The sequence below is a fragment of the Amblyraja radiata genome, chromosome 39, assembly GCF_010909765.2.
Source record: "Amblyraja radiata isolate CabotCenter1 chromosome 39, sAmbRad1.1.pri, whole genome shotgun sequence".
Taxonomy (NCBI): domain Eukaryota; kingdom Metazoa; phylum Chordata; class Chondrichthyes; order Rajiformes; family Rajidae; genus Amblyraja; species Amblyraja radiata.
In genome coordinates this window covers 3,058,652-3,083,119 of record NC_045994.1, presented here as the reverse complement: position 1 = coordinate 3,083,119, position 24,468 = coordinate 3,058,652, and the positions used below count along the sequence as shown (strand labels likewise).

Sequence of the window (24,468 nt, the reverse complement as noted above, 5' to 3'; positions counted from 1 at the left end):
TGCATTTGCTTGGTAGCAGAACTCAGTGTACTTGGTTAGTAACAATGTCGCGAGCAGGGCTAAGCACAAGGAATAAGCAAAAGGCGCCTTTTCCCATTTTTTAGAGATTTTTGAACATTTTCATAAATAACTCAAGAAATAATGCATGAAATTTTCAGACAAGGTGATTTTTGACTTCAACGTAAATCTCTATCGGAATATGTAAAAATTTCACCGTTAAGGGTCACTACACCAACAATACATAGTGCAAAAGAACAAACAAAGACCATAGACAAGACACTGTATACATCAAAAGTCATATTATTGTCTGATTATTGGACGGAATTGAGAGTTCTTATTGCTGAGGGGAAGAAACTGTTTTTAAATCGGGTGGTTTTAGTAGCAAGTGACCTGAGGCGCCTCCCCGAAGGGAGAGACTGAAAAAGGTGATTTGCTGGATGATCTTTTTTGCCCGTTTTGAGGTACGTTGGAGATAACTGGAATGGATTGAGGGGAGGGGGGAGTTGATGATCCTGGAGGCCTTGGAGACAATGCGTTGTATTCTGTGTAGTGAGTGACTATCGGTGTTACCGTACCAGACTGTGATTGAGGAGGTGATGATGCTTTCAATGATTGATTGATAGAAACGGACCAGGAGGTGTTTATCGACTCTGAACTTTTTGAGCTGTCTGAGGAAATATAGGCGTTGTTGACCTTTCTTGATGACGTGGTCTGCATTGATGTGCCATTTTAGATTATTGGAGATATAGGTGCCTAAAAACTTAAATGAGTTCGTGGAGGTTATGGGGTGAGAGTTGACATGGACCGGGGGTTTGTGGTTTTGATTGCGTCTGAAATCTATGATGATTTCTAAGGTTTTTGAAGTATTAAGCTGGAGGTTGTTGTCTGCGCACCATTTGACTGCGCTATCGACTGTTAGATGGTATTGTGATTCTTTGTTGTCTGAGATAAGGCCAATTATTGTTGTGTCGTCTGCATATTTAAAAATTTTAACTGAGCTGCATTGGGATGTGAGGTTGTTGGTGTAAAGTGAGAAGAGCTGGGGTGACAGAACGCACCCTTGGGGGGCTCCTATATTGAGAGTCAAAGGGCTGGAGAGTTTTTCACCCACCTTGACTCTTTGCTGTCTGTTTGTTAGAAAGTGTAGAATCCAATGGCACATGGCTGGGTGGATGCTCATGTCCAACATTTTATTGTAGAGTTTAATCGGGTGTATAGTATTAAAGGCCGAGCTAAAATCTATAAACAGGATGCGTGCATAGGTGTTCGGTGATTCCAGATGATGAATGGAATAGTGAAGAGCTAAGTTGATAGCATCCTCAACAGGCCCTATATGCAAATTGGAAAGGGTCCATGATGGGGGCAGTGTGGGTTTTCAGATGGGTGAGGACTATGTGCTCAAAGGCCTTCATGGCGACTGATGTTAATGCCACAGGTCTATAATCGTTCAGGCAGCTCACCTTGGAGGACTTGGGCACAGGGATGATAATGGATGATTTAAAACACTGCGGGACTCTACATTGGCTGAGGGAGGTGTTAAAGATGGAGGTGAACACAGGGGCCAGCTGAGCTGCACAGTGGTTGAGAGCAGCGGGGCTGAGGTTGTCAGGCCCTGCCGCTTTTCTTTTATTAAGATTTTTGAAGGCCGCCCTAACCACCTCCTCAGAGATGGTGAATGGTGCTGAGTTAGGTGGGGGGGGAGGCATGGATGGCGGGGTGGCATTGTCAAAGCGTGCATAAAAAGTACCACTACGAGGTAATTCAAGAGTTCTCCCAAGTTTGCCCTGATTCGAACTCGGAGAATTACGGTAATAGTCACTTGAAGGCACTCGGGGCTCTCGTGGACATTTTTCGACATGTTGAAAAATCTTCACGAGTCTTCACGAGCTTACCATGTTTCCAGAGTACCTGCCGTTAGCGTTACGAGCCTCTAAGAGACGTCCCGAGCTCCGACGTACCCGCTACGTACATTCTACGTGCTTCCATGAGTTTGATTTTTTTTTAAACTCGGGAGAGCTCTTGAATTATCTCGTACAGTTTAGCGCATCGTGTTTTCGAGGAGATGTGAAACGCACATGAACATCACACAAATAAATACACATCCAAGATCAGAGTTTTATAAGTATACTAGACCAAGGGGGGGCCAGTTGGGTCCTGGTCAGATGGGAGGCCTGGTACATTTTTAAGCTTTAAAACAAAATGCATTTGCACGTGCTCGGCCGAGCAGAACTCAGTCGACTTGGATCGCAACAATGTTGCGAGAAGGGCTGAGCACAGCGCTAAGCACATTCGTGAACATTTTCATAAATAACTCAAGAAATAATTAATCAAATTTTCAGATAAGGCTATTTTTGACATGGCATAAATCTCTATCGAAATATGTAACGATTTCACCGTTAGCGCGTCGTGTTTTCTTGAAGATGTGAAACGCTGACGAACATCTCAGAGACACACACACACACACACACACAATGAAATTCCTACTTGCTGCAGCACAGCAGAATATGTAAACATATTACATTGTAAACTATAATAAACGAGAGAGAAATATATAAAGTGTTATATAAAGACGCACACGCACATGCACACTCACCCCCCCCCCCCCCCCCCCCCCCGTACTCCACAATTTGAGATTTGTAATTTTAACAAATCACGTGGTTAAAGTGCATATTGTCAGATTTTAATGGTCCATTTTTATACATTTTGGCTTCACCATGAAGAAATTACAGCAGTATTTAAACATAGTACCCCGGGTCTGTGGTGTTGTAAGGCAGCAACTGAACCGCTGCGCCACCATGCTGCCTGCCCCACAACCTCCAAAAGTTATACTTGCGTAAGTTAGGACATCTGTAATCAAGAGTCAGGAATGTTTTATTGTCATATGTACTGAAATAGAACAGCGACATTTTTGCTTGCAGCACAAGGCTTGTAAACACAGCACTCAATGGATAATATGATCAACAAATACCAAAAAGTTCAATAAATTAAAAGCCCAATATAGTGCAAAAATGAAACAAAGCCCCCGAAGTCACGAGTGCAACCCAGGCATTTCGTGGTGTTCAATAGCTTGATGGTTGTTGGGGAGAAGCTGTTCCTGATCTGAACCTTAGTTGGCAGACTCCTCTTCTGGGTTAGAAGTAAATTGGTTTTGAAGTAATTTGGAAATGAATTAAAGGGAAGTTGAAAAGGCGGAGACTCGTATCTGGGGGGGAAAAAGGTGACTGTAATCAGATTCCGTGGAACCTTAGCTCTGGGGAAGGTTACTTGGTGATCTGTACAGAAGCTCAGTGCCAAGACTGATCTAGACACAAGCTCATTCTGGGAGTAATCGCTCAGCTGAGATGAATCCACTCTAAGGCTTTTGACAGTTGCCACAGAAGGCTGTGGAGGCCAAGTCGATGGATATTTTTATGGCAGGGATAGATATATTCTTGATTAGTACTGGTGTCGGGGGTCATGAGGAGAAGGCAGGAGAATGGGGTTAGGAGGGAGAGATAGATCAGCCGTGATTGAATGGTGGAGTAGATGTGATGGGCCGAACGGCCAGATTCTGCTGCTATCACCTATGACCTTATGACTAACTTGCAGTGTTTTCTCCCCGACAGATGCGAGGTGCTGCTCCGCCATCATGTCGACTGCCATCCTGGCCTCCCTGCTGCTCCACAAACACCCACAGGTAGGCTGCCTCTGCCCTGGTCGCAGCGAGCACATCCACACTGGACATAGGCCACAGCTTTCCCCCCCACTGCCGTCAGCAGTTAGCAACACGGGATCAATGCAGCTTGGGAGCGGAGCTATCGACACAAGGAACTGCAGATGCTGGTTTACAAAACAAAGACAAACTGCTGGAGTAACTCTGCGGGTCAGGCACTGTGGATAGGTGACGTTTCAGCTCAAGACCCTTCGTCAGACTGATTGTAAGCAGAGCTGCTGGAGTAACTCAATGGGTCAGGTTTTAGAGATACAGCATAGAAACAGGCCCTTCAGCCCACTGAATCCATGCCGAACAGTTCACATTAGTTCTATGTTATAGCATTTTCTTAGCTACTTAAACATTTGGGGCGATTCACAGAGGCTAATTCGCCTACAAACCTGTACGTCTTTGGGATGTGGAAGAAAACTGGAACATCTAGAGGAAACCCAAGAGGTCACGGGGAACATGCAAACTCCACTCGGACAGCACCCGAGGTCAGGATCGAACCCGGGTCTCGGATGCTGTGAGGCAGCAACTGCGGCACTGTGCAGCCTCTGTGGAGGGAATGGACAGTGGATGCTTCGGGATGGGATTCTTCACCGAAATGAAAGGAGCCAGTATAAAGAGGAGTGGGGGTGGATGGGGCAAGTTTTCGAGTCTAGAAGTGTTCCCTCTTTGAAAAAGTGTACCTCCACCTGCCAACCACTCTCTCATCTCTTTATACTGGCTGCCTCCCCTCTACTCTGTATTTGTAGTCCTGTAGGTCTGTGTCCAAGATGGCTGCCGTGAAGAGAGAGTGTACGCTGGCGCGCTTTGGCTGCCGCTGCTCTCTCTTCACACTGTGTTTTTGATTTTCTGTTTTTGGATTGAATTCTGTTTTTAATTTGTGTCTCTGTGATGTCTTTATTACTTGTTATATTCCGATTATATGTTATTCCGATTACTATGTAAGGTGTACTTGAGATGTCAGAAAGGCGCCCATTAAATAAAATTTATTATTATTATTATTACTCTTTAGACCAGAACAAGTCATGCTGTGTTGATTGTCATATGCATGAGTGCAGTAAGGTACAATCTCAATTAAAATCTTGCTTGCAGCAACACACACACACACACACACGTGCGCGCACACACGCAGCACACACACGCAGCACACACACACACACACAGTAGCTGATTTCTAAAAAAGAAAGAAGACTGCAAAAAAGCCCAAGATATTAGAGCAAAACAGAATTAAGAAAAAAAATCAAGTCCACAGTAATACAAGAGGTGTTCAGTTTGAAGAAGGGCTTCGACCTGAAATGTTGCCCAAGTCCTTCGCTCCATAGATGCTGCCTCACCCGCTGAGTTCCTCCAGCAGTTCTATTTTCTTTGCTACAGATCCCAGCATCTGCATCCTCCAGTGCCAAGCTTGTAAGGACAATCTAATCATTTCCATTCCCCAGCTATTCCCTGTGGTTTGCTCGAATAAATTGCTCTTTGAAAGTTACAATTGAAATTATTTCTGCTCTTCATGAAAGCAATGAATGCCATTTCATGGCTACTTTAATCTTTGCTGTTATTTGATGCACTCTAGAAGCTCTAATGTAATCGATTACCTTTTTGCAGGGTGCCTTCCTTACCACGTTGGCAAAGGATTTCTGCTGGTTAATGAATGAAGTTCTTGCAAGGCATTTTGATGTGGGCTTCGCTGGAAAGCTCCAGGATATCGTGCTGCGTGCCCTGTTCTTGCTGAGAGACAGCGTGCTGATCAGGAGCTTTTCACAGAGCAATATCATTGTGATACCAAAGACTACCAGCAAGGCTGTGCAGGAGCTCAGCTTGTACAGCAACACTATCCTCCCCGTCTTTGTATGTGAAGCTGTGGCTGGTAAGCAACTCTGCCCTAAGTGTTTAGTAAAAATACAGATGCCAAAACCTGCTGCATGTTCTTTGGTTTCTGCAAGAGTTCAGAGTAATATTCAGTGAGGAGCCTTCATGTTATCAGGCAACTGAACCATCCTATCAACAATTACAGAGCTGTCCTAAACTACTGTCTACCTTATTTGAGACACTCTCACTATCTTTAATCGGACTTTAATCTTTAATCCAGAACCAGGGGCCACAGTTTAAGAATAAGGAGTAAGCCATTTGGAACGGAAACGAGGAAACACATTTTTTCACAGAGAGTGTTGAGTCTGTGGAATTCTCTGCCTCAGTGGAGGCAGGTTCTCTGGATGCTTTCAAGAGAGAGCTAAATAGGGCTATTAAAAATAGCGGAGTCAGGGGATATGGGGACAAGGCAGGAACGGGGTACTGATTGTGGATGATCAGCAATGATCACATTGAATGGCAGTGCTGGCTCGAAGGGCCGAATGGCCTACTCCTGCACCTATTGTCTATTGACTTTACTGGACTTTATCTTGCACTAAACGTTATTCCCTTCATCCTGTATCTGTACATAGTGGTTGACCTGATTGTAATCAAGGATAGTCTTTCCGCTGACTGGTTAGCACGCAACAAAAGCTTTTCACCGTACCTCGGTACACATGACAGTAAACTAAACTAAACAGGATTACACCGAGAAGATTGTAGCCCCTACCATCTGGTGCTAATTAAATGTTCAGTCTGACAAAACGTCACCTATCCATGTTGTCCACAGATGCTGCCTGACCCGCTGAGTTACTCCAGCACTCTGTGAAACGTCACCTATCCATGTTGTCCACAGATGCTGCCTGACCCGCTGAGTTACTCCAGCACTCTGTGAAACGTCACCTATCCATGTTGTCCACAGATGCTGCCTGACCCGCTGAGTTACTCCTGCATCATTTTTTTAACTGCGCAGTTCCTGTTTATTGTATTTGCAGCATTAGAGTTTATATCCTGTTTCTATTTTTTTTTTAGTTTGGTTTAATTTTGTGCGTCATTTTTGAATTGGTGGATTTTAACGCTAAGATACAGCTTTGAGGGGCTTTGATACTCTCGTTCATTGAAGGCGAGTTATAGGAATGTTGATGCCTCAGTTTTGCCGTCTGTGGCTTGTTTGAGGAGGAGAAATGTTGAAAGTTGCAGTGGTTCATAGACTCTACCACTCGCAGGGTATTATAGAGTCTGTTACTAAGTCCCAACTTGGCCAGGCTGACATAGTTGGCATTTTGGGCTTGCCCCATTTGGCCCCTATCCCTCTATTACTGTGGAGTGTTACTGTATTTGATTTGTTATCACTTTTTATTTCAGCCTCTGCTTTAAATTCCCTTTTGAAGGAAGCAGCAAAATATATAACAGACCTGGACTCCAATCTGGAAGTTATAATCAGTCAGGAGGAACTTATCTGCAAAACTGTTCAGCTGTGTCATTTATTGCCCAGCGAAGTCCTACTTTTACCGGTAAGACCAGAAACTCTTCCACAAATTTTCCAATAGATCCAGTTATTTGGGAAAATAGGAGATGGCGACCTTGATTCTGATGCCAATGCAAAGTTAAAACATGTCTGAAGTTAAATGCAACTGAAGGGACAGTTTGTGGAAAACAATCATTCATAGAATTATTTAGAAGAGGTAATATACAAGATATAGAAACAAGGAACTGCAGATGCTGCTCTCCAATAAAAACACAAAATGCTGGAGTAACTCAGTGGGTTAGGCAGCATTCCCAGGGAACATGGAGATGTGACATTTTTGGTCGGGACTGTTCTGACTCTTCTGAAGAAGGGTCCCGATCCATAACAGCACCTGTCCGTGTTCTCCACAGACGCTGAGTTACTCCAGCACTTCGTACCTTTTTTTAATACACGTGATAGTCGGGGGAAGGTAGTAGTGCACCTGGATGCTTTGATCAAACATCTTACAAGATATGACTAGAAATTTAAAGGACGTGAAAGTAGATGATAGCGTCACACCATGTGGACACAGTTGGCCCTTTGCCCAACATGTCCCATCTACACTAGTCCCACCTGCCTACGTTTTGTCCATTTCCTTCTAAACCTTTCCGATCCATGTACCCATCCAAATGTGTTTTAAATATTGGGTTAGTACCTGCTTAAGGGCCTGTCCCACTTGGGCGACCTAATCCGCGAGTTCTGGCGAGTTTGCCCTTGACTCATACTCGCAGCATGGTCGACACGAGGTTGTAGGAGGTCTTCGTAACTCCCCTTCATGCTCGAGAGTAGTCCCCGCGTACTCGAGGCCTCAGCTAGGTCGCGGCGTATTTTTCAACGTTGAAAAATGCCCGCGAGTAAAAAAAGGTCACCATGGAAATAATCAATACTTTTTTTTACTCGTAGGTTTAGTCGTAGTAGGTCGGCATGATATTTGTAGGTAATCGAGGGTAGTCGAAGGTAATCGAAGGTAGTCGTAGATAGTCTTCGTCATAGTCGAAGGGAGGTCGAAGCAGATTGAAGGAGGTCGTCTTCACTCTCCACTATTCGGTGTCCAATTTTCTCGAAGTTAGTCGTAGCTAGTCTTCAACATAGTCGAAGGAGGTCTTCAACATGTCATTTTTTTCAAACTCTCCTAAACTCTTCTAAACTCGCCAATTAGGTCGCCTAAGTGGGACAGCCCCTTTACAACGACCTCCTCTGGCAGCTCGTTCCATACTCCCACCATCCTTTGTGTAACAAAAAAAAAATTGTCCCTCCAGTTCCTCGAGACAGTAAAGAGATTAATATGCGGATAAGGGAATGAGACAATAATGGAGTTGGAGGTTCAGTTTAGAAATGGCTGGTGGTTCAATAATGGGATAACTGCATTTATTGTGTTCAATGATGATTTGTTCATTATCAGACTGATGTTGAAATCTGTTGGTGAAAAAAAATCATATCCATTGGGAATGTTGAAGGCTGAGTGCTGTGCTGCATCTGACATCCCAAACCCTTCCCACCCATCTGCAAGACACAAGCTGGAGTGTGATGAAATACTCTCCACACGGCTGAGTGGAATTCAATTCTCAGATGACGGAGAAGCTCAGCGCCATCCAGGCAGCCCATCACCCACCCTGAACATTCACTTGCTCCAACGTTGGCAGCTCCAGTGTACAACATCTACCCAGCACAATGACCTCCCTCACCCTGTGACGACCTCTAGGGTGACCACGGTGGCGCAGCGGGTGGAGCTGCTGCCTCGCAGAACCAAAGACCCGGTTTGACCCTGACCCTCGGGTGCTGTCTGTGTGGAGTTTGCGCGTTCTCCCTGTAATTGTGTACGTTTTCTCCGGGTACTCCGGTTTCCTCCCACATCCCAAAGATGTACCGGTTTGTATAGGAAGGAACTGCAGATGCTGGTTTAAATCGAAGATAGACACAAAATGTGGAGTAACTCAGCGGGACGGGCAGCATCTCTGGAGAGAATGAATGGATGACGTTTCGGGTCGAGACCCTTCTCCAATCTGAAGTAGGGTCTCGACCCGAACCATCACCCATTCCTTCTCTCCAGAGATGCTGCCTATCCCGCTGAGTTACTCCAGCATTTTGTGTCTATGTAAAGATTTGCAGATTAATTGGCCCGCGCTAAATTGCCTCCTTGTGTGTAGGGATTGGATGAGAAAGTGGGATAACATGGAACTAGTGTGAACGGGTGATCGATGATCTGCGGACCCGGTGGGCCGAAGGACTTGTTGCCGTGCAGTATCTCTAAACTAAACTCTCAAACCGGCGGCTTCTACTGGCAAGAGATTCAAAGCAGTTCAATCACACGGGAGCACACAAAGATTCCCCTCTGAGTCACATACTGCCAGCGGGCTGGCTACCGAAGCTGAAGGGAGAGATGTGCACACATTCTCGCTGTCCGAGCACGACGTGAGGAGGGCTCTGACACGGGTGAACTCGAGGAAAGCTGCAGGCCTCGATGGCATCTCGGGGCGAGTACTCAAGTCCTTGCTACGCAGCTAGCTCCGGTGCTCACTACAATATTCAACCTCTCCCTGGACAAGTCCGTGGTCCCTGCCTGCTTCAAAAAATCCACCATTGTACCGGTACCAAAAAATGCCTCCCCAGCCTGTCTGAATGACTACCGTCCGGTGGCCCTTACCTCGGTAGTCATGAAATGCTTTGAGAGGCTGGTGAAGAAACACATCTGCGCCTTCCTCCCTCGCAACATGGACCCGTTACAGTTCGCACACCGTCCAAACAGATCCACGGACGATGCAGTCTCCCAGGTTTTGCACACCGCTCTCTCTCATCCTGACAGCCAGAAGGGGGGCTACGTGAGGATGCTGTTCATAGACTTCAGTTCAGCCTTCAACACGATAGTCCCCACCAGACTGGCCGGGAAGCTGCTGGAATTAGGGCACAACACCCCCCTGTGTGCCTGGGCCCTGGACTTTCTCGCCGCCAGGCCCCAACGAGTCAAGATGGGAGGGAATACATCGAAGTCCCTCACCCTGAGCACATGATCACCCCAGGGTTGCGTCCTCAGCCCCCTATTGTACTCCCTGTACACACATGACTGTGTGGCTAGGTTCAGCTCCAACTCAATAATTTTGTTGATGACACTGTGGTGGTGGGCCTGAGCTCAGACAACGATGAGAAGGCCTACCGGGAGGAGGTGGCTGATCTAGCACTCTGGTGCCAGGACAACAGCCTCCTCTTGAACATCAAAAAAACTAAGGAGCTGATCGTGGACTTTAGGAGGGCACATCATCCGAGGGCGTACACTCCATTGAGGATAAATGGGGATCCTGTGGATAGGGTGAACTGTTTTAAATATCTGGGAGTCCACATCTCCGAGGATATGACATGGACATCACACGCCGCAGCACTCGTGAGTAAGGCAAGGCAGCGCCTTTACCACCTCAGGCAGTTGAGGAAATTCAGAGTGTCTCCGAGGATCCTCCAGTGCTTCTACTGAGTGGCTGTGGAAAGCATCTTGTCCGGAAATATTACCATCTGGTTTGGGAATTACTCTGCCCAGGACAAGAAGGCTCTGCAGAGAGTAGTGCATTTGGCCGAACGCACTATGGGAACTTCACTCGCCCCACTGCAGGAACTATACACCAGGAGGTGCAACTCCAGAGCCAATAAAATCATGGGAGACCCCTTCCACCCCTGCAACGGACTGTTCCAGCTGCTACGGTCAGGCAAACGCCTCCGTTGCCATGCTGTGAGAACGGAGAGGTTGAGAAGGAGTTTCTTCCCAGAGGCCATTAGGACTGTAAACTCCTATCTCACCAGGGACTAACTTTACTGAATCTTTATCCTTCCAATATTTAATATGTAAAAGAATATGTGTGTGTTTATGATTGTGTTTGTAGTTTGTTTGGGTGTTTGTTTGTTTGTCTTTTTGCACAAAGTCCGCGAGCATTGCCACTTTTCATTTCACTGCACATCTCGTATGTGTATGTGACAAATAAACTTGACTTGACTTGACATCATCCTAACTTGGAAATATATGATGTTTCCTTCCTCGTCGCTGGGTTTAAATCCTGGAACTCCATCTAGAATGGATGGAGTGTTACGTTACCTTCAGCAGGAGGTCTGCAGTGGCTCCAGCCACCTTCTGAACCACTAGAAAGGCACAAAATGCTGGAGTAACTCAGCGGGTCAGGCAGCATTTTGGAGAAAAGGAATAGGTGACGTTTCGGGTCGAAAACCCTTCTTCAGACTGAGAGTCAGGGGGAAGGGAACCGAGAGATATCGACGGTGATATAGAGAGATGTATAACACACAGTTGGATATGAGCAATAACAAGCAGCCTTGCCGGTGATGCTCAGGTCTAAAAAACAAATCCATAACAAAAATCATCAGTAAATGTTCTTTCCCTGCCCTGGATGATGAAAGGTTTTAGGTGAAGGCATTGAAGATGGTTGGAGCTATAATACTTTCTCCTGCACTGTTGCACTCGGCTCATGATGTTTGACTTCCTGACTATAATCACTTTCCTTTCTGTAAAGTGTGCTTCCACCCACTGGGTGTATTCACTTAGATGCCCATTCACCTAGTTTTCTTCATAACTCATTACATTAATAAGAGCCACCCAGTCAAAGCAATCACTCTCCTGAATCAGTGTGAAGAAGGGTCCCAACCCGAAATGCCACCTATCCATGTTCTCCAGAGATGCTGCCTGGCGCGCAGAGTTACCTCAGCATTTTGTGTGTATTATTGTCAGCCTTGTGTGCGCTGCCTCTATGCCTGGCTCCCCTCCAACAGTACCAGGGCTCTTCACAGCAGACCTCCTCCTACCCCTTTAACCTGGCTGTAGCTGCAGCAGCTCACGCTTTGGCACCTCTCCCCAAACCTCTCCGCATTCCTTCTCTCTGTGAAGAATCATTCAATTCAACATGTTTGACCAAGTCAAACCTGATTTTTTTTTCAATAGCATGAATTAGTTTAGTTTTTAGATTTAGAGATACAGCGCCCTTCGGCCCACTGAGTCCGTACCGACCAGCGATCCCCGCACATTAACACTATCCTACACACATTATGGACAATTTACACTTATACCGAGCCAATTAACCTGTATACCTCTACGTCTTTGGAGTGTGGGAGGAAACCGGAGATCTCGGAGAAAACCCACACGGTCACAGGGCTAACGTACAAACTCCGTACAGACAGCACCGGTAGTCCTGATTGAACCCCAGTATCCGGTGCTGCAAGTGATGTAAGGCAACAAATCTACCGCTGTGCCACCGTGCCGCCCATTTGTAATCATGTATTGTATTTCTGCTGACTGGTTAGCCCGCAACAAAAAGCTTTTCACTGTATTTCTGTAGATGTGACAATAAACTCAACTGAAACTATACATCTCTGATTTAAAAACCCCACGACGTTTCTTAACAACTAGAGACGCAGCATGGAAGCGGGTCCTTCGGCCCACCGAGTCCGCACCGACCATCGGGCTCCTCCTCCTCCTCCCTTTGTCCTTCTTTCTTTCCCCACCCCCTATCAGTCTGAAGAAGGGTTTCGGCCCGAAACGTCGCCTATTTCCTTCGCTCCATAGATGCTGCTGCACCCGCTGAGTTCCTCCAGCAATTTTGTGTACCTTCGATATTCCAGCATCTGCAGTTCCCTTTTGAACACTTTGTCTACTCCACTGCGATATCTCTTCAAGGTATGCCTACTTTGAAGAAGTTCTCCTCCTCTCTCCGGAGACAGTTTCACAACCTCCTCTCCAATTGCACACCTTCTGTGATCCCCCCTGCCCTCCAACTGTACGACCATACCCTTACCCAGACTCGATACCACAGCCACATTTGCTTCCTCGGGTCCTGCCTGCGCCATCATCTCATACCCCACGGCTTCCAGCTCCAGTTCCCTACCTCCCAGTTCGGACCCCAACCGGACCATCGGTACCGACTGGCCATCCACCGGCATACCCAGCAATTCTCCAACCGGGCACTGAGATCCACCCTGGTTGCGATTTGCGCCGGCACCAACAGGACCTCACATCGATACTCCCTGGACTTCAGGCCTCACTAACCCAGACCTGCAATGGACCCCAGCTGTATTTCATCCGCCGGAAGATCCACCTCTTTAATAAAAAATTCCTGGCCTACCTTAATTCCACCAAGGACCTTAAATTATCCCGACTCCAGGCCGCTCCCGACGCCTACACTCCGCGACTCGACCGCTCGCAAACTCCGGGCCCCAACTCTGGCCCGCATCGCCTGCCCGAGTCCCGCGACGCCATCTTGGCCACTAGGAGCGACTTCCACACTCACCGGGACGCCGCCTTCACCGACCTCTACATCGATGCCGCCACCGACCCTCACCTGCCTACCGATGACGCCCAGCCTCCCAGCTTCAACGGTAACTTGGACTCGCTCCCCCTCGCTGATTCCTCCGACATCGCCACCCGACCCCAACTACCCGACAACGCCACCGGACCGGGGCTATCTCAACATGGCCGCCGCTACGCACCCGATTCATCTCGCCGCCGACCATCCGCCCACCGGGACCACCCACGCATCGCCCGCGGACCCCGACTCAACTACCACTGGACTCCGACCATCGGGTCCGGTGACCCGCGCCGCTGGACTCCGACCATCGGGTCCGTTGACCCGCGCCACTCCACCCCCCTCCAGCAACCCACAGCCGTCGCCTTACCTGGAGCCTGGACTCTGCACTGGGCCTGCAGCCCTCACGCTGCTTACTCCCACTCTCCTCGATTTAATTCCACCGGGTCCTAGCGCCCGTCTGCCCAGCCGTGCTAACCTCAGTGGCTGCTCCACTGACCCTCCCCCATCCCCCCCCAACCATGTCACACCCGCTCTTCCCCACCCACCTTACAGCCCTCTATCCCCCCCACCCCCTGACCACCCACCACCCCTCCAACACCCACAACCCCCCCCCCACACATCGCCCCGTCCCCAGTCTACCCACCTGCCTCCCTCTGGCCCCAACTCCCACCCTTGCCGGGTGTTCACCATCCCCCCCGACCTCCCCCTCTCCCCCACCCAACGGTCTGTCCTCAGCAGAGGTCTCACCTTTGTCCCCCTCCGTCCCCATCTCAATGAGTTCCGCGCCCACCATGACTTGGAGAGCTTCTACCATCGTCTCCGCCTCACAGCGCACTTCCATGGGAAGGAGTCCTCGCCCCCTAATGATGACCCCTTTTCCCGTCTCCAACGCCCCCCCTCCTCGTGGAACCCCCCTCAGAAAGTCCCGGCTCTGGAACTCTTCATTCAGAACTGCCGCCGCGACGTCAACCGCCTCAACTTCTCCACTCCCCTTTCTCACTCCAATCTTTCCCCCTCTGAACGCACTGCCATCGAATCACTCCGCACAAACCCAGACTGGGTCATCAAACCAGCCGACAAGGGAGGTGCCGTGGTAGTCTGGCGCGTCGATCTCTACAAAGCTGAGGCCACGCGCCAACTCTCGGACACCTCCTCCTACTTACCCTTGGACCATGACCCCACTGACGAGCACCAGGCCACCATTTCTAGCACCATCACCGACTTCATCAATTCCCACGCCCTACCTGACCAAGCCTCCAAACTCATCGTTCCCCAGCCCCGCACGGCCCGTTTTTACCTTCTCCCCAAAATCCACAAACCCGGCTCTCCCGGCAGACCCATTGTCTCTGCGTGTTCGTGCCCCACCGAACTCATCTCCACATACCTTGACTCCATCCTATCCCCCTTGGTCAAATCCCTCCCCACCTATGTTCTAGACACCTCAGACACTCTCCGCCGCCTCCACGCATTCCACTCTCTGGGCCCTCACCCCCTCATCTTCACCATGGATGTCCGGTCACTCTACACCTCCATCCCCCACCAGGATGGCCTCAGAGCCCTCCGGTTCTTCCTCGACCAGAGGAGCAACCTATACCCAGCCACTGACACTCTCCTCCGCTTAGCGGAGTTGGTCCTCACCCTCAATAACTTTACATTTGACTCCTCCCATTTCCTCCAAACACAAGGCGTAGCTATGGGCACACGCATGGGCCCCAGCTACGCCTGCCTCTTTGTCGGGTACGTTGAACAATCCTTGTTCAATGCGTACCAGGGCCCCATCCCCGACCTCTACCTCCGCTACATTGACGACTGCTTTGGTGCCACCTCCTGCACCCACACACAACTGACTGACTTCATCCACTTCACCACCAACTTCCATCCGGCACTCCAATACACCTGGACGATTTCAGACACTTCCCTACCATTCCTTGACCTCACCATCTCCATCGCAGGGGACAGACTCCTGACCGACATACATTATAAACCCACTGACTCACATGGCTATCTGGACTACACGTCTTCCCACCCTGCCCCCTGTAAAGACTCCATCCCCTACTCCCAATTCCTCCGCCTACGCCGCATCTGTTCCCAGGATGAGACATTTCATACTAGGGCATCGGAAATGTCCTCGTTCTTCAGGGAACGGGGATTCCCCTCCGCCACCATAGATGAGGCTCACACCAGGGTCTCATCCATACCCCGTAACACTGCTCTCTCTCCCCATCCCCGCACACGCAACAAGGGCAGAGTCCCTCTGGTCCTCACCTTTCACCCCACCAGCCGGCAAATACAACACATAATCCTCCGCCATTTCCGCCACCTCCAACGTGACCCCACCACTCGCCACATCTTCCCATCTCCCCCCATGTCTGCCTTCCGCAAAGACCGCTCCCTCCGCAACTCCCTCGTCAATTCTTCACTTCCCTCCCGCACCACCCCCTCCCCGGGCACTTTCCGTTGCAACCGCAAGAAATGCAACACCTGTCCCTTCACCTCCCCCCTCGACTCCATTCAAGGTCCCAAGCAGTCGTTCCAGGTGCGACAAAGGTTCACCTGTATCTCCTCCAACCTCATCTACTGCATCCGCTGCTCTAGATGTCAGCTGATTTACATCGGTGAGACCAAGCGTAGGTTGGGCGACCGTTTCGCCGAACACCTCCGCTCAGTCCGCAATAACCTACCTGACCTCCCGGTGGCTCAGCACTTCAACTCCCCCTCCCATTCCCAATCCGACCTCTCTGTCCTGGGTCTCCTCCATTGCCAGAGTGAGCAACAGCGGAAATTGGAGGAACAGCACCTCATATTCCGTCTGGGGTCCTTGCGTCCCCTTGGCATCAACATTGAATTCTCCCAATTTGGCTAGCCCGTGCTGTCCCCTCCCCCCCTCCCCTTCCTTCACCCTCTAGCTGTCTCCTCCCATCCGCCCGCCCTCGGGCTCCTCCTCCTCCTCCCTTTGTCCTTCTTTCTTTCCCCACCCCCTATCAGTCTGAAGAAGGGTTTCGGCCCGAAACGTCGCCTATTTCCTTCGCTCCATAGATGCTGCTGCACCCGCTGAGTTCCTCCAGCAATTTTGTGTACCTTCGATATTCCAGCATCTGCAGTTCCCTTTTGAACACTTTGTCTACTCCACTGCGATATCTCTTCAAGGTATGCCTACTTTGAAGAAGTTCTCCTCCTCTCTCCGGAGACAGTTTCACAACCTCCTCTCCAATTGCACACCTGTGATCCCCCCTGCCCTCCAACTGTACGACCATACCCTTACCCAGACTCGATACCACAGCCACATTTGCTTCCTCGGGTCCTGCCTGCGCCATCATCTCATACCCCACGGCTTCCAGCTCCAGTTCCCTACCTCCCAGTTCGGACCCCAACCGGACCATCGGTACCGACTGGCCATCCACCGGCATACCCAGCAATTCTCCAACCGGGCACTGAGATCCACCCTGGTTGCGATGCGCCGGCACCAACAGGACCTCACATCGACACTCCCTGGACTTCAGGCCTCACTAACCCAGACCTGCAACGGACCCCAGCTGTATTTCATCCGCCGGAAGATCCACCTCTTTAATAAAAAATTCCTGGCCTACCTTAATTCCACCAAGGACCTTAAATTATCCCGACTCCAGGCCGCTCCCGACGCCTACACTCCGCGACTCGACCGCTCGCAAACTCCGGGCCCCAACTCTGGCCCGCATCGCCTGCCCGAGTCCCGCGACGCCATCTTGGCCACTAGGAGCGACTTCCACACTCACCGGGACGCCGCCTTCACCGACCTCTACATCGATGCCGCCACCGACCCTCACCTGCCTACCGATGACGCCCAGCCTCCCAGCTTCAACGGTAACTTGGACTCGCTCCCCCTCGCTGATTCCTCCGACATCGCCACCCGACCCCAACTACCCGACAACGCCACCGGACCGGGGCTATCTCAACATGGCCGCCGCTACGCACCCGATTCATCTCGCCGCCGACCATCCGCCCACCGGGACCACCCACGCATCGCCCGCGGACCCCGACTCAACTACCACTGGACTCCGACCATCGGGTCCGGTGACCCGCGCCACTCCACCCCCCTCCAGCAACCCACAGCCGTCGCCTTACCTGGAGCCTGGACTCTGCACTGGGCCTGCAGCCCTCACGCTGCTTACTCCCACTCTCCTCGATTTAATTCCACCGGGTCCTAGCGCCCGTCTGCCCAGCCGTGCTAACCTCAGTGGCTGCTCCACTGACCCTCCCCCATCCCCCCCAACCATGTCACACCCGCTCTTCCCCACCCACCTTACAGCCCTCTATCCCCCCCACCCCCTGACCACCCACCACCCCTCCAACACCCACAACCCCCCCCCCCACACATCGCCCCGTCCCCAGTCTACCCACCTGCCTCCCTCTGGCCCCAACTCCCACCCTTGCCGGGTGTTCACCATCCCCCCCGACCTCCCCCTCTCCCCCACCCAACGGTCTGTCCTCAGCAGAGGTCTCACCTTTGTCCCCCTCCGTCCCCATCTCAATGAGTTCAGCGCCCACCATGACTTGGAGAGCTTCTACCGTCGTCTCCGCCTCACAGCGCACTTCCATGGGAAGGAGTCCTCGCCCCCTAATGATGACCCCTTTTCCCGTCTCCAACGCACCCCCTCCTCGTGGAACCCCCCTCAGAAAGTCCCGGCTCTGGAACTCTTCATTCAGAACTGCCGCCGCGACGTCAACCGCCTCAACTTCTCCACTCCCCTTTCTCACTCCAATCTTTCCCCCTCTGAACGCACTGCCATCGAATCACTCCGCACAAACCCAGACTGGGTCATCAAACCAGCCGACAAGGGAGGTGCCGTGGTAGTCTGGCGCGTCGATCTCTACAAAGCTGAGGCCACGCGCCAACTCTCGGACACCTCCTCCTACTTACCCTTGGACCATGACCCCACTGACGAGCACCAGGCCACCATTTCTAGCACCATCACCGACTTCATCAATTCCCACGCCCTACCTGACCAAGCCTCCAAACTCATCGTTCCCCAGCCCCGCACGGCCCGTTTTTACCTTCTCCCCAAAATCCACAAACCCGGCTCTCCCGGCAGACCCATTGTCTCTGCGTGTTCGTGCCCCACCGAACTCATCTCCACATACCTTGACTCCATCCTATCCCCCTTGGTCAAATCCCTCCCCACCTATGTTCTAGACACCTCAGACACTCTCCGCCGCCTCCACGCATTCCACTCTCTGGGCCCTCACCCCCTCATCTTCACCATGGATGTCCGGTCACTCTACACCTCCATCCCCCACCAGGATGGCCTCAGAGCCCTCCGGTTCTTCCTCGACCAGAGGAGCAACCTATACCCAGCCACTGACACTCTCCTCCGCTTAGCGGAGTTGGTCCTCACCCTCAATAACTTTACATTTGACTCCTCCCATTTCCTCCAAACACAAGGCGTAGCTATGGGCACACGCATGGGCCCCAGCTACGCCTGCCTCTTTGTCGGGTACGTTGAACAATCCTTGTTCAATGCGTACCAGGGCCCCATCCCCGACCTCTACCTCCGCTACATTGACGACTGCTTTGGTGCCACCTCCTGCACCCACACACAACTGACTGACTTCATCCACTTCACCACCAACTTCCATCCGGCACTCCAATACACCTGGACGATTTCAGACACTTCCCTACCATTCCTTGACCTCACCATCTCCATCGCAGGGGACAGACTCCTGACCGACATACATTATAAACCCACTGACTCACATGGCTATCTGGACTACACGTCTTCCCACCCTGCCCCCTGTAAAGACTCCATCCCCTACTCCCAATTCCTCCGCCTACGCCGCATCTGTTCCCAGGATGAGACATTTCATACTAGGGCATCGGAAATGTCCTCGTTCTTCAGGGAACGGGGATTCCCCTCCGCCACCATAGATGAGGCTCACACCAGGGTCTCATCCATACCCCGTAACACTGCTCTCTCTCCCCATCCCCGCACACGCAACAAGGGCAGAGTCCCTCTGGTCCTCACCTTTCACCCCACCAGCCGGCAAATACAACACATAATCCTCCGCCATTTCCGCCACCTCCAACGTGACCCCACCACTCGCCACATCTTCCCATCTCCCCCCATGTCTGCCTTCCGCAAAGACCGCTCCCTCCGCAACTCCCTCGTCAATTCTTCACTTCCCTCCCGCACCACCCCCTCCCCGGGCACTTTCCGTTGCAACCGCAAGAAATGCAACACCTGTCCCTTCACCTCCCCCCTCGACTCCATTCAAGGTCCCAAGCAGTCGTTCCAGGTGCGACAAAGGTTCACCTGTATCTCCTCCAACCTCATCTACTGCATCCGCTGCTCTAGATGTCAGCTGATTTACATCGGTGAGACCAAGCGTAGGTTGGGCGACCGTTTCGCCGAACACCTCCGCTCAGTCCGCAATAACCTACCTGACCTCCCGGTGGCTCAGCACTTCAACTCCCCCTCCCATTCCCAATCCGACCTCTCTGTCCTGGGTCTCCTCCATTGCCAGAGTGAGCAACAGCGGAAATTGGAGGAACAGCACCTCATATTCCGTCTGGGGTCCTTGCGTCCCCTTGGCATCAACATTGAATTCTCCCAATTTGGCTAGCCCGTGCTGTCCCCTCCCCCCCTCCCCTTCCTTCACCCTCTAGCTGTCTCCTCCCATCCGCCCGCCCTCGGGCTCCTCCTCCTCCTCCCTTTGCCCTTCTTTCTTTCCCCACCCCCTATCAGTCTGAAGAAGGGTTTCGGCCCGAAACGTCGCCTATTTCCTTCGCTCCATAGATGCTGCTGCACCCGCTGAGTTCCTCCAGCAATTTTGTGTACCTACTTCCATGCTATCCCACTTTATCATCCGTTCCTTACACATTCCTTACAGAGGCCAATTAACCCACAAACCTGCAACTTAGGGATGTGGGAGGAAGATGGAGCACTCGGAGAAAACCCACACGGCCACAGAGAGAAGGTGAAAACTCCTCACAGGCAGCACCCGACCTCAGGATCAAACTTGGGTCTCTGACGCTGTGAGGCAGCAGCTCTACCTGCTGCACCACTGGGCCGCCTATAAATTAATGCGCTACATAAATTGACCCCATTCAGCTTTACCGCCTGGTAACCAGTGAGTGCATTTGCTTGTAAAATGGGAACAAAACATTTTGTTGTACACAGCATCACAATCTGCAAAAATAGGAGCGCAGTTATTGGGAATAATGGTCTTTGAAAAAGATCCTCGCAACTAATGCTCACTTTCAACTATTGTTCCGTTGTTATGTAACTGTGTGCATTTGCTTGAATCCCTCTCAGCCCTGCCAGTCGGTGTACCAGTTTTCACAGGAAGCGGTGGACAAACTGACCTACTGTGAGATTCTGGAGGAGGTGAGAACTTTCTTGCGGTGCTTGTGTGGGCTGACAGATAAATACTGGGGCATAGTGACAGGGGTAGACACAGTGTGAGTTCACACATTGTGTGTCGCAACGTACAGCGTGTTTCTTGGCAATGAACTCCATCCATCACACCAATCTCTCATTTACTCTCATTTAGTCCCCTTGCTGTTCCTGCTTAGGTGGGAAGTGGAATATTGAATCGATACGATAGAACTTGATTTATCCCAGGAGGGAAGTTGATCTGCCAACAGTCATAAAAACACAAAATACATGGAACGTGAAATTAAAGTGCGAGTGGAAAGGATTGGGGTTGTGCAAAGATTGGGGGGGGGGGGGGGGGGGGGTATAGGGGAGTCGGTCTAGGTTGGGGTAAGTCAGGGCACACAGTGAACAGCAGTTATCAGACGGCACGGTGGCGCAGCTGGCAGAGCTGCTGCCTCAAGGCGCCAGAGACCCAGGTTCGATCCTCACCTCGGGTGCTGTCTGTGGAGTTTGTACGTTCTCGCTGTGACTGCGTGGGTTTCCACTGGGTGCTCCGGTCTCCTCCCACATCCTAAAGACGTACGGGTTTATAGGTTGATTTGCCCTCTGTGAATTGCCCTTGGAGTGAAGGGAGTGGATGAGAAAGTGGGATAACACAGAACTAACGTGAACGGGAGATTGATGGTCAGCATGGACTTGGTGGGCCGAAGGGCCTGTTTCCATGCTGTATCTCTAGAACTAAACTACTGGATGATTGAAGATTGCAGTTTCAAAGTGATGGTCTGAAGATATGAACGGTGTGTGAGGACATGGATTTTACACGGAATGGTTATGATCTGGGACTCAGTGCCTGTGAGGATCATGGAAACATTCAGAAGTTCATAACTGATAGGAGCAGAATTAGGCCATTCAGCCCATCAACTACGCCATTCAATCATGGCTGATATATCTCTCCTTCGTAACCCCATTCTCCTGCCTTCTCCCCATAACCCCTGACACCCGTACTAATCAAGAATCTATCTATCTCTGCCTTAAATATATCCATTGACTGCCTTCTGTGGCGATGAATTGCACAGATTCGCCACCCTCTGCCTAAAGAGAGTGCGGGCTTTTCAAAGGAGGTTGGATGAGAACTTGTGGGGAAACATCTGCAGAAGGCAGGTACGGGTTATTGATAGGGGACGATCAGCCATGATCACAATGAATGGTGGTGCTAGCTCGAAGGGCGGAATGGACTCCTCCTGCACCTATTTTCTATGTTTCTATGACTGGTTCTTGAATGACGGTATAAATAGATGGCTGAGCTGATGGAAGTGTTCTTCAGTCTTTGCCTGATGAACAGTTTCCCACTCAGCCTGCTGCAACCACCAGGCGTGGCAGTGAAATGAAGCTCCCATGTTGTCCTCTCAATCGGCAGGGTGAGAGCGGGGAGCAGGCCTGTGACGTTTGGCAGCGGTGGTTTACCAAGGAGCTGACGTGGAAGGTGACGGGTGACTTTGATGACTGCGACAGTGATTGTGAAGAAGAGATCGTGAAGCGATATTTCAAGGTATGTTGAATCATGTAGGAATATAACTTCAGCAAGAGTCCCGGCTGGGAGAGTCTAGGACCAGAGGGCACAGCCTCAGAATAAAAGGACGTACCTTTAGAATGAAGATGAGGAGGAATTTCTTTAGTCAGACGGTGGTGAATCTGTGGAATTCATTGCCACATACGGCTGTGGAGGCTAAGTCAATGGGTATTTTTAAAGAGGTTCTTGATTAGTAAGGGTGTCAATGGTTACGGGGTGAGTGGGGTTGAGAGGGAACGATAGATCAGTCAATGGCAATGCAGAATCAATTCATCAAGAGACAATAGACAATAGGTGCAGGAGTAGGCCATCCGGCCCTTCGAGCCAGCACCGCCATTCCATGTGATCATGGCTGATCATCCCCAATCAGTACCCCGTTCCTGCCTTCTCCCCACATCCCCTGACTCCGCTATCTTTAAGAGCCCTATCTAGCTCTCTCTTGAAAGCATCCAGAGAACCGGCCTCCACCGCCCTCTGAGGCAGAGAATTCCACAGACTCACCACTCTCTGTGAGAAAAAGTGTTTCCTCGTATCCATTCTAAAAGACTTACTCCTTATTCTTAAACTGTGGCCCCTGGTTCTGGACCATTTTTATTTCTTGATCTCGTGCACATTGAGTTTTTTTTAGCAATAACAAGATGGTTCTTTAGCTACACATGTTCACCACAATTCAGCGATGTTCTCATCATCTCATTGGAGCGAGCAGGCAGATGAGATAGGTTCTATAGAAAACACTTGATCGTCACAAAATGCTGGAGTAACTCGAGACCCGAAACGTCACCCATTCCTCCTCTCCAGAGATGCTGCCTGCCCCGCTGAGTTACTCCAGCTTTTTGTGTCTTATCTTCGGTTTAATCCAGCATCTGCAGTTCCTTCCTACACATTAAAAACACTTGGACAGGTACATGGATAAGGAAGGTTTGGAGGGATTTGGGTCAAATGCAGGCAGATGGGACTGGCTTGGATGGGGCATCTTGGTCGGCAGGGTCGAAGGGCCAGTTTCCGTTGCTGTACGACTCTATTATGTGATCTCCCTTGCAGCTCGGCCGAAGCAGTGAGAGCCATGCCTTCTTCCTCTTCCTCTGCAGCTTGCTGCAGTCTCTGCTGAAGGCCTATGAGATGGCAGCCGGTCTGCTCAACAAAGCCAGCTTTCCCATCGAAGGTACGTAAGTGCGACGCTAGTGTGCGGCGGGGATCAGCGGATCTACAACTTACGGTGGGCGGAGCTTTAGACTTTATTTGTGGTGTTGCTTCCTTCCTTGTTCTTTGTCATGTACCATGTCATGTATTGCAAATTAAATATGGAATCCCTCCTGTTAGAGATGTACATAGGGCGGCACAGTGGAGCTACATCCTCACAGCACCAGAGACCCAGGTTCGATCCTGACTACAGGTGCTGTCTGTATGGAGTTTGTACATTCTCCCTGTGAGCTGCGTGGGTTTTCTCCGGGTGCTCCGGTTTCCTCCCACACTCCAAAGACGTGTGGGTTTGTAGGCTGATTGGCTTCAATAAGTTGTAAAATTGTCCCTAGTGTGTGTAGGTTAGTGTATGGAGTATGATCACTGGCTGGCACAAACTTGGTGGGCCGAAGGGCCTGATTCCGTGCTGTATCTCCAAAGTCTCGATTGGGAATCTGATTGCATTTCTGTGTCGCCCCAGGAGATGGAAGATATTATGTTGCTGCACTAATGCATCAGAGTGGAGAAAGTTCACCAACAATCCACTGGTACAAAGCTGCTTTAAACATTAGTGATTTTAGTAAACTCTTCAAATGTGTAATGTCGAGAAATGAGGGGTGGGACTGATGAACAGTGAAATAATTAATGAAATGAGTTGATAAGGTGAATAAAAGGTTTTGTATATTTAGCGGTTAACTACATCTCTGACTAGTTGGGGTTGTAGAGTATAAAAGTAGGCCCTTTGGCCCATCGAGTCTATGTCAACCAACACGCCTGTTTACCAGAATCCAACTTGCCCGCATTAGTTCCATGTCCTTGCCTGCCCTGCTGTGAAATGTTAGAACTGTACCTGCATAAAATCAGTGAAGGTGGTCTAAAGGTACCACACAGTGGAATGGGCAGTCACGGTGGCGCAGCGGTAGAGTTGCTGTCTTACAGCAAATGCAGCGCCGGAGACCCGGGTTCGATCTCGACTACAGGTGCTGTCTGTACGGAGTTTGTACGTTCTCCCCGTGACCTCCGAG

At 50.5% G+C, this 24,468-nt stretch overlaps 1 protein-coding gene across 1 annotated transcript in view; it reads left to right on the top strand.

Annotated features, from left to right (window-relative positions):
* The window catches only part of LOC116967239 (glycerol-3-phosphate acyltransferase 1, mitochondrial-like), a 51,166-nt gene that overhangs the window by 19,501 nt on the left and 7,197 nt on the right, over positions 1 to 24,468 (top strand). Inside the window, exons 6-11 of the mRNA XM_033013696.1 lie at positions 3,606 to 3,676; positions 5,303 to 5,564; positions 6,911 to 7,059; positions 20,632 to 20,703; positions 22,112 to 22,243; positions 23,306 to 23,426. Coding sequence (XP_032869587.1) covers positions 3,606 to 3,676; positions 5,303 to 5,564; positions 6,911 to 7,059; positions 20,632 to 20,703; positions 22,112 to 22,243; positions 23,306 to 23,426 — 807 coding nt within the window. The remainder of the gene's footprint in view (positions 1 to 3,605; positions 3,677 to 5,302; positions 5,565 to 6,910; positions 7,060 to 20,631; positions 20,704 to 22,111; positions 22,244 to 23,305; positions 23,427 to 24,468) is intronic.